The sequence below is a fragment of the Aphidius gifuensis genome, linkage group LG1, assembly GCF_014905175.1.
Source record: "Aphidius gifuensis isolate YNYX2018 linkage group LG1, ASM1490517v1, whole genome shotgun sequence".
In the NCBI taxonomy this organism is placed as follows: Eukaryota; Metazoa; Arthropoda; class Insecta; order Hymenoptera; family Braconidae; genus Aphidius; species Aphidius gifuensis.
Window position 1 is genome coordinate 10,707,251 of NC_057788.1, and position 10,717 is coordinate 10,717,967.

The following is a 10,717-nucleotide window of genomic DNA, read 5'->3' on the forward strand; positions in this document are numbered from 1 at the left end:
TCGCGCGTTAAATGTAGAAATAACCAGCGATTATGAACTTACCCATTGTTTTATAAATACATAAATAGTCAATATATAAGCCTGAATCTATTTTATTCGAAAAAAATTAAACTCATCGTTATTGTTTCAATATATTATTTTTAGAATTTATCATCATGAGTCAAAAAAGGATATGTCACGTTCAAGAACAACATCATCATGTTGACGAACAAATAGATCTCATTAACACTATGAATCATGATTCATTGGCACAAATATTCATGCTGCTGCCAGTACATGAAAGGATAACCATGGAAAAAGGTAATAAACATTAAAATAAAGTTTTACTATTATTTAGATTATAATTTTCATGTTTTTCTTTAATTTTCTTTAATTTGATATTTTTTTTACAGTTTGCCTCAAATGGAAAGAGGCATGTAAACTAGCTTGGTACGACATTAAAGAATATACATTTGGCGAAACAACTGGTCGTTTTTTTGATGAAAGTTTGTTCGCACCATTATATGTTGAGAAATTATTATTAAATTTTGGTATTTATTTGAGAGATTTATCTCTTTTGGAAAATTGCAACTCTAGTATTATGCCAATCATTGGTGAGCGCTGCGAAAATTTAACAAGTCTTGATTTAATTGTCAACGATGAATTGGAAATAAATATGAATCACTACATTCATGCGTTCAAAAACTTAGATAAACTGACAAGAATTGCAATACGCGTAATGAATATGGGAAATTGTAAGAATACAAAGTTTCAACCTCACGTAATCAATTATCTTCCAGAAGGAATGACTAAAATTTTTTTGGATTATGATAAAAAGGAGTTCATGTCACCAGTGCTTTTCGTAAGTTACTATTGATTATTAATACTATAAATCAAATGAATTCCTTAAAATAAATTCGATTTGTTTAAATTAATTTTTATAATTCTTCGGAATATAAGGAAATTCAAAAAACTTAAATATTTGTCATTAAGTCGCTACCTTCTAGATGACAATTCAAGGAATATCCGAAACAACAACACTTGTGGAACTCAGTCTTATTGATTGTTTTGTGAGTAAAAACTGCGTGTACGATCCTGTTGATTTTTTTAATCAATTTGTAAATTTGGAATACATCGACATTAATAATGAATGGGGCATAAAAACTCCAAACGTACTTAATAATATTTTGAATTCATCCAAGAGTATAAGATATTGCAATATTATGTTGCATCCAGGTTCTCATGCACCTAATATGTCAATTAAAAATTGGGATAATATTCGAAACTTGGAACATCTCGGTACTCGTTGGAGAATTAATGATAACATAGCAACCAAAATGGTAAAATATTGCAAGAATTTAGAGTCTTTAGATATTTGGAGCGATGGAATAATAGGAACTGCTCTTCAAAAATTGACAGAACTAAAAAATCTCGAATATTTAGTTTATTGTTTCGTGGAAGGAGTCAGGAATGAATTTATAAATACAATTATAGGTACAATTTCAAACTGGCAAAAACTTAAATATCTAAATTTATTAAATAATGATAATGATGATGATGATAATAATATTGAACCAGTTCTTCCTGCAGTCATTTTTGATGAGTTGTCAAAATTGCAATATCTTGAATATTTAAATGTGTCAAATATGCTTGATTTCCAAGATAGCAGTCTTATTGCTATTGCTAATTCATGCAAAAACCTACAAAAACTAGATATAGGTTTATGCTTTTATATTACTGAAGAAGCTCTCATGTCTTTAACGAGCTTGGAAATACTAGAAGAACTAAATGTCAGTAATATTGATGGTGTTACAGACGATTTTATCAGTAAATTCAAAGGATTAAAGAAACTTTGGTGTGAATATTGTAAAAACATCACTGATGCTGGTATCATCGAATGTATAAAAAATTGTCCAAATCTTGATACTCTTTGTCTTTTCGGCTGTAACATTACAATTAGCACGCTTACTGGTGCTGATGAAATAACCAAAAATCGTATAAATAATATTGCTTTGTGTCTATACTTTGAAGACTTTGCAGAAGCTTTAACGTTCAAAATTGAATCTAACTGGTTATTCATGTGTCCCGAAGTTAGAGAAAATATCAAATGATTCAGCCAGGAGTGGAGCTGTAGGCGAAACTGTCGGCTGTGCCATGGTTACTAAAAATCTTAGTTTTGTTTATTAAAAAACAGATAGACACTTACGAGTTTAATTAGTACAAATGAAAGACTAAAAGAAAGAAAAGTAAGTGTCTATCTATTACTAATAACCATGGCACCCTTAGCCCCCCAGTTTCGCCGAAGAACATCCTGGCTTCCTCCCAGAGAGTTCGTTAAAGTTAGAATAAGTTAAAATAAGTTAGTCATTTAGGATTTAGTATTTATATATAGTTGTTAAGTTATTCATATAATTTCTATATTATTATTAAAATATTGAATTAATTTAAAAAAAGTAAATTATATTTTTTCTCTTTTTTTAGAATTATTGTTAAAAGTATCAGTGATGATAACAACAGTAATTCTAAAATAATAATATAGTAATGTCAATAATAATAATAATAATATACCTAATTAAAAAAAATGGAAATTGACAATTATTTACTTACAACCCTGAACCCATCCCATAATTTTTCTAAAGAAATACATCATTGTTCATTAAATGGCCCAATATAATAGCGAGCACTGGTCAGCAATGGTCACGGTGCACACTCTTTGTGAATCTTTTTCACCATCATAATAATTATTGCTGCTGTATCATGGTAACCATTGTTTACCTACAAATCTAATTAAAAGAGAGAAAAAAAAAAAACAATATATAAGTATATATTTTTATTTTTATTATAAATCAATCGGACTTTTTGTGGAAAAATATTTTGTCCAATTGTCATTTAAATGTCGTTGATTTTTCAATGATATCAATGAGTTGTGATAGGTACTCTTGTATGATGTTGGTAGACAACTGGTTCTACATTTGATAGTATATTTTATTTGATAGTATATTTGATAGTTTTTTTTTTTGCTCCATCCAATATTTTTGATATTCCATGTTTTATTGAAACTGGATACTACTCCAATTCATCCATATTTTGTACCATTTTTTTTAAATTCATTTTTTATTAATAATTACGGTTGATTTTTAAATCATTAATAAAAAATTTTTTGTTCATTTACGTTTGTTTATAATTGTTGTTGGTGTTATTATTATTATTATTGACCAATGGTGCATTCCGGCGAGGGGACCATGTGCGCAGAAATTAAACATGAGTTAAATACGCATATGAGCACAGTCAAGGTCCATACATAGGTAGACATGGATAGACATAGACATGCAGACAAACGCTTTAGTTGTATCAAGTAATTCAAAGTGATTTCTGCTAAGAATAAATTATATTATAATATTAAAATCAAGGTAAATATTATTTAAATCTTACTTTTTACAGTAATTTTGATTAATTTTGATAAAAATAGTTATCTTTTAAAAAATTTTTAATGATTTTCTAAATGGAAATTATGAATATTGGACCATATGGTGAATTCTTGTAGAAAAAATAATATAAATATTGTTCGGTTTGTTGTTGGTCGTTGCTAATAAAATATAGTATTAATCGTATTAATAATTAATTCATTGTATACTTGTTAGTATAATCTACATAATTTCCCGTGTCAAGTTAATTATTTTTAAAACGTTCCAATACGTACGATACGTACAATTTTTTATTAAGCTCGAGTTTGATGATGGTTATTTTTTAAAACGTTTCGAAACGTATTAATGAAATTATTCGTCGCTCGTCGAGAATATTTTTATTTTCAGTATTTTATTATTATCAGTATATCCACCCGTCACAGCGTCCATTTTTATTTGTTATTATTTATAAATACATGTATACATGTCATAATTGTCATGTCCTCCCCAGGAATTTTTGCGTACAAAATTTTATTTATATTTATTAAACTTTACTTAACATTGGATAATAATTAAAGATAGAAACTTACAAAATTAACTTTTATGAAGATTATTTAAGAAATAGTCAATATATAAGCCTGAATCTTTTTTATTCGAAAAAAATTAAACTCATCGTTATTGTTTCAATATATTATTTTTTTTTTATTTTTAGGATTTATCATCATGTGTCAAAAAAGGATCTGTCACGTTCAAGAACAACATCATCATGTTGACGAACAAATAGATCTCATTAACACTATGAATCATGATTCATTGGCACAAATATTCATGCTGCTACCAGTACCTGAAAGGATAGCCATGGAAAAAGGTAATAAAAGTTAAAATTAAGTTTTACTTATTTAAATTATAATTTTAATGTTTTTATTTTCTTTAATTTAATATTTTTTTTTACAGTTTGTTCCAAATGGAAAGAGGCATGTGAACTAGCTTGGTATGACATTAAAAAATACACATTTGGTGAATCAGCTGGTCGTGTTTTTGATAAAAATTTGTTGGCACCATCATATGTTGAGAAATTATTATCAAATTTTGGTATTTATTTGAGAGATTTGTCTCTTTTGGAAAATTGCAACTCTAGTATTATGCCAATCATTGGGGAGTGCTGCAAAAATTTAACACGTCTTGATTTAATTTACAACCAGCTATTGGAAATGAATATCGATCACTACATTCGTGCCTTCAAAAACTTAGATAAACTGACAATAATTGAGATAAACGTAATGAATATGGGAAGTTGTTATAATGCAAAGTTTCAACCTCACATAATCAATTATCTTCCAGAAGGAATGAATAAAATTTTCTTAGATTATGATAAAGAAGAATTCATGTCACCAAAACTTTTCGTAAGTTACTATTGATTATTGATACTATAATAAATTAAATGAATTCATTACAATAAATTCAATTTGTTTAAATTAATTTTTATAATTTTTCAGAATATAAGGAAATTCAAAAAACTTCAATATTTGTCATTAAAAGGCTGCCTTCTAGATGACATAATTCAAGGAATATCCGAAACAACATCACTTGTGGAACTCTGTCTTATTGATTGTTTTGTGAGTGAAAACTGCTTGTACAATCCTGTTGATATTTTTAATCAATTTGTAAATTTGGAATACATCAACATTAATAATGATGGGGCATAAAGACTCCAAACGTACTCAATAATATCTTGAATTCATCCAAAAATATAATACATTGCAATATTATGTTGCGTCCAGATTCTAATGCACCTGATATTTCAATTAAAAATTGGGATAATCTTCTAAACTTGGAACATTTCGGTACTCGTTGGAGAATTAATGATAACATAGCAATCAAATTGGTAAAATATTGCAAGAATTTAAGGTCTTTAGATATTTGGAGTGAAGGAATAATAGGAACTGCTCTTCAAAAATTGACAGAACAACAAAATCTCGACTACTTATATTATTGTTTCGCGGATGGAGTCAGGAATGAATCTATAAATACAATAGTTACAATTTCAAACTGGAAAAAACTTAAACATCTAATTTTATTAAATGATGAGGATGATGATGTTATTGATGATAATATTATTGGTCCAGTTCCTCCTGCAGTCATTTTTGATGAGTTGTCAAAATTGCAATATCTTGAATATTTACATGTGTTGAATATGCGCGATTTCCAAGATAGCAGTATTATTGCTATTGCTAATTCATGTAAAAATCTACAAAAATTAGAGATGACTGCATGCGTTAATATTACTGAAGCAGCTCTCATGCCTATAATCAGCTTGGAAAAATTAGAAGAAATAAATGTCAGCTACATGGATGGTGTTACAGACAATTTTATTAGTAAATTGAAAGGATTAAAGAAACTTGGGTGTGAATATTGTAAAAACATCACCGATGCTAGTATAATCGAACTAATAAAAAATTGTCCAAATCTCGATACTCTTTGTCTCTACGGCTGTAACATTACAATTGAAACATTTACTGGCGCTGATGAAATAACCAAAAATCGTATAAATAATATTGCTTTGTGTATATCCTATGAAGATTTTGCAGAAGCTTCAACGCTAAAAATTGAATCTAACTGGTTATTTACTTGTCCCGAAGTTAGAGAAAATGTCAAATAAACTAAAAAGTAGAGTGAAGGAATAACAAACTGCTCTTCAAAAATATACAGAACTGGAACTTCTGGAATATTTAGATTATGGCTTCGCGGATGGAGTCTCCGGGAATGAATTTGTAAATACAATATTTACAATTTCAAACAATTGGAAAAAACTTTTAATTATATCAAATCATGATAATGATATTGATGATAATAATATTGAGCCAGTTTTTCCTGCAGTCATCCTCGATGAGTTGTCAAAATTGCAATATCTTGAATATTCAGAAGTGTCAATTATGCATTAATATTACTGAAGCAGTTCTCAAGTCTATAATCAGCTTGGAAATATTAGAAGAAATGAGTGTCAGGAATATGGATGGTGTTACAGACAATTTTATCAGTAAATTAAAAGTATTAAAGAAACTTGGGTGTGAATATTGTAAAAACATCACTGATGCTGGTATAATTCAGTACAATTCAGTGTATGAAAGAATGTTCAAATCTTGATACTCTTCGTCTCCTTCGCTCTTACATTACAATATTAACACGGTTACTGGTGCTGATGAAATAACTAAAAAACGTATTAATAATATTGCTTTGCATATATTCTTTGAAAATGATGCTATAGCTTCAACGTTGAAAATTAAATCTAACTGGTTGTATCTTGACCCAGAGATCGTTAGAATAAAGTAAAAAGAAATTAGTCATTTACTATTTATATATAGTTGTTATTCATGTAATTTCAATATATTTTTATAAATATATTGAAATAATTTTTAAAATGGAAATTATAATTTTTTTTTTTTAGAATTATCGTGAATAATTATCATCAAAAGTATCAGTGACGATAATAACAATAATTCTTAAATAATAATATAGTACTATCAATAATAATAATAATAATAATAATAATTTTAGTAACGGATTGTTCTATTGAAAATTGAAATTTTCAAAACCCGCGAAAGCCCGTGTGGTTTCCTTTGATTATTCCAAATTCATTTTAGTTTTTTATTAATAATTTTAAAATTATATGATTAAATATTTTTGTTTTTTCGCGCTGTTTTTCACCTGTCAAATTATGTACATGCAATCTGTAAAATACATAGGATAACAATGGAATAAGGTTATGACCACTATGCATCGGTAGCCATTTTATATTACATTCAATGTTTCAATAAAAAACAAACAGTGTATGGCATGTAAAATTTCAACATCAAAATTTATCTTTATTTACTGAATAAATATTTTAGTCAATTTTTTTATGGTTGCTTCCCCATAATAAATCATTGTCAAAATGATTACTGGTTTTGGTGCTTTTTTAATAAAACCAATAACTTATGTGGTAAATTATTTCTTCACATATTTTTCCGATCAAAATTAAATTGTTTACCATAAAAAATATTGAAAGTATTTACGATATATTTATAAAGATCAACTAATGAATTCAATATGAAGAAAAATGTTCAAAAAATTAAAAAAATCGGTACCAATTGTTTTATATTTTTGATACTTTTTAAAAAATTCATCAAAAATAAAGTTTTATTAAGCTAAAAATTGAATTTTAACTTATATTAAATTTCTTGATAAAAAATATTAATATTATTTTTAGAACATGATGTTAATTAGATTCATGTGAATCACTAAAACAGTTGTCAACAATAAATCCTTAGTGAATTTTTATAAACCATTGCTTGATGTAATCATATAGATAAATATACCACTGACAACAAAAAGTTTATTGCTAAGAAAGTCTAATAATATTTTCACAAATGTAAGTGTTTACAATTGATGGTAGAGCAGATTAATTGCCACTAGTAAATCCTGGATAAGATCATATAGTCAATTTGCTGAAGAATTACAAGCAAAATAATAAAAAAAATATATAATGAAGGAGTGCTATCAAATTTAATTTCATGCTTCAAAATCAATATTGTTCTACTTCTTATTACGAAATTTCGAGTTTTAAACTTACAATTAGAAAAGCTTAAAAAAATAAATATTAGTTTAGACTGCGAATTCCAGTTGAATAAGAAAAAAAGGATACTGTAGAAAGACAACGAGAAAAAATTAAAACAAGTTTAACGTTCTTAATGTATTCGAAAAATTGTCCATTTTAAAAAATTTAATTAGTTATTTTATTAATTTATTTATAGTATACAGGCAAAAGCCTTACTAAATCCAGAAAAATATATTTGTTGTCAGATAAAAATTGTATTCGACTATTTTATTTTTATATTAAAAAGAAAAATTATATTATTATAAATTTTGTTTGACTTTTTACAACCATTTATATTAAACTGCCTGATAACTTTGTCAATTTTTCATAATATTTAATTAATTATTAATTGAAAAAATTAATTTAACTCTTTTTTGTTACTGCCTGTAATAACCAGATGTGTTGGTAAAGATAATTTTTCTAAAGAATCCAAAATTTGTTCATTTTGATTATGCGACGAATATAATAACGAGCACTGGTCACCAATGGTCACGGTGCACACTCTTTGCGAATCTTTTTTACCATCATAATTATTGCTGCTGTATCATGGTAATTATTGTTTAAATACAAATTTCATTAAAAGAGAAAAAAAAAAAATAACAATATTAATATATATCGTCGCATTAAAGGATAAAGGGCGTAAGTGCCAAAAACGTCAATTTTAAAGGAAGAAGGGCGTAAGTGCAAATTTATTATTGGTTTTTCATCTAATTTCAAGGCTTTAAAAAAAAAAAAATGATTGTTACAGATAATGAATCAGATAAAAATTTAGCTGATTCAATTGATTTTTTGTCAGATGTATTGTGAATTGTTGCTTGTATTTGACACATTAAATCCCAACACCAAAGAACATTTGATTTTTCATGTTTCAATTCAGATTGTATGTCTTTCATACATTCAAGAAAACATTTATGTACACTAAAAAAAAAAATAATACAATATCAATAGAGATATAATTTATAGTTTAAGATTAAAAATGTATACATTTAATTTTAAATAAATTGGAAATTACGTACAATAATTGATTTGTTTAATTTATCATTTGTTATATCATCCCATAATAATTTTTGATTGTAAATAATTTTGATGGCTTTTTATCTGGTAAAATTATCTGGTTTAATCTTAAATATATTCAATGGCAAGATACTTTAGTAGTTCACCACCTGCAATAAACGGTTCCAATGTATGAATATGACAATTGGTACATTTTCTTTACTGACAACCATTTCTGGAATCATAAATAACAACTCATCTGTATCATCAACTTGTTTTGTATTTAATAATTTATAAAATATTTGTGATAATACACTACTTGCATAATTTTGATATTTTTGAGTAATTTTACACAATATTTTTTCTGAGCTATATACAACAAATTTTGATAATGTTTGTGGTATTGTCAATAATCCATTGTTGACTAGTGATACAATTGCCTGACATGCAACTGAATTTGTTATATAATTACCACTTTTACATTTCATAAATACCCGGGAAATAATAGTCTGTATCTGGTTAGATCTATATATGGCCAGATCTGGTTAGATTCATCTCAAGGCGTGATCTAAAGAAATCACGGGGAAGATGCCTAGATCTGACGGTAGTGACCAAAGTATATAGTAAAAAAGATAGATATCTGTAGATCTGTATAGATTTACTTAAATCCGTACAGATCTAAATAGATATCTATACAGATATCCATCTTTTTTACTTTATTTGACGATAATTTATTTATATCGATATCGGGATCCCAATTCATCCGTATTTCGTATCTGTTTTTTTTTTCAAATTAATTTTTTATTAATAATTACGATTGATTTTTAAATCATCAATAAAAAATTTTTGTTTACTTACGTTTGTTTTTTTATAATTGTTGTTTTGTTATTATTATTATTATTAACCTGGGGTGCGTTCTGATTGGTTCCGATGGGGGGACCATGTGCGCAGAAATTAAACATGAGTTAATACGCAGACCGCCGTAGCCAGGCAGGCCAGTCAAAAACCAAGTATTATGTTGAATAAAAAAATAAAATGATGAATTATCAAGTTCATTCATTTAAAAATACCAAAGGCTTTCAATCTTTTTTTTTTTTTTTTATATAAAAACCCAATTTTATTTAAAAAATTTATCAAATTTCTTTGATCAATTTGTTTGAAAGTGTTTCAAGAAGAAAAATCTAGAGAAATATATTTTCGCCAAGAAAATATTCGACTATTATCAAAAATATATAGATTGTACAATTAATTGCATATGATATAATATTGTCAAGCAAGAAGACTTAGAGACTATTATAATCTTTTTGATGTCGAGATAAATTTCAGCTGGTTTTAGGATAATATATTGTTTATGTTTATTTGTTAATATATATCTTATTTTTTAATGAAATATTTTTCAAGTATAGATGCAATGTGGTTTTGATCATGTGTCAATTTTTAGTCTTCCATATTTTTATCACCAAGCATTTTGAATTGGCAATATCCAATGTAATTTTAGCTGGCTTGAATAAAATAATTAATAAGTAATTTAATTATAAACATTATTTACTATTTGACAAGAGCATAGCAACGAGAAAATAAACAAAGTCTTCCAACCAATTCAACACTTTTATTTATTATGTTTTGACATTCAAACAACCATAAAGAAAATTAAAATCGAAGTAAAACAATATTTGACAAATTTTATAAATGAATAATTTTCTTAAAT

General features: G+C 26.6%; 3 protein-coding genes across 3 annotated transcripts in view; all 3 read left to right on the top strand.

Moving 5' to 3' along the window:
* The first annotated feature begins 1,625 nt into the window (after positions 1 to 1,625).
* Positions 1,626 to 2,090, top strand: LOC122849787 (F-box/LRR-repeat protein 2-like). Its single transcript, XM_044148641.1, has one exon. It carries the CDS (start codon positions 1,626 to 1,628, stop codon positions 2,088 to 2,090), a length of 465 nt encoding a protein of 154 aa, XP_044004576.1.
* Positions 2,091 to 5,577: 3,487 nt separating this feature from the next.
* LOC122849868 (F-box/LRR-repeat protein 2-like) lies at positions 5,578 to 6,042 on the top strand. The gene has a single exon (XM_044148764.1). It carries the CDS (start codon positions 5,578 to 5,580, stop codon positions 6,040 to 6,042), a length of 465 nt encoding a protein of 154 aa, XP_044004699.1.
* A 1,272-nt stretch (positions 6,043 to 7,314) lies between these two features.
* LOC122849928 (vesicular glutamate transporter 2.2-like) overlaps positions 7,315 to 10,717 on the top strand; it is a 5,912-nt gene continuing 2,509 nt past the window's right edge. The window contains exon 1 of the mRNA XM_044148895.1: positions 7,315 to 7,362. Within this exon, the coding sequence (XP_044004830.1) occupies positions 7,315 to 7,362 (48 nt within the window). The remainder of the gene's footprint in view (positions 7,363 to 10,717) is intronic.

Bases quoted from the DNA above. Each gene is read 5' to 3' on its own strand.
- LOC122849787 (XM_044148641.1), top strand. From the start codon at position 1,626: ATGCTTGATTTCCAAGATAGCAGTCTTATTGCTATTGCTAATTCATGC.
- LOC122849868 (XM_044148764.1), top strand. From the start codon at position 5,578: ATGCGCGATTTCCAAGATAGCAGTATTATTGCTATTGCTAATTCATGT.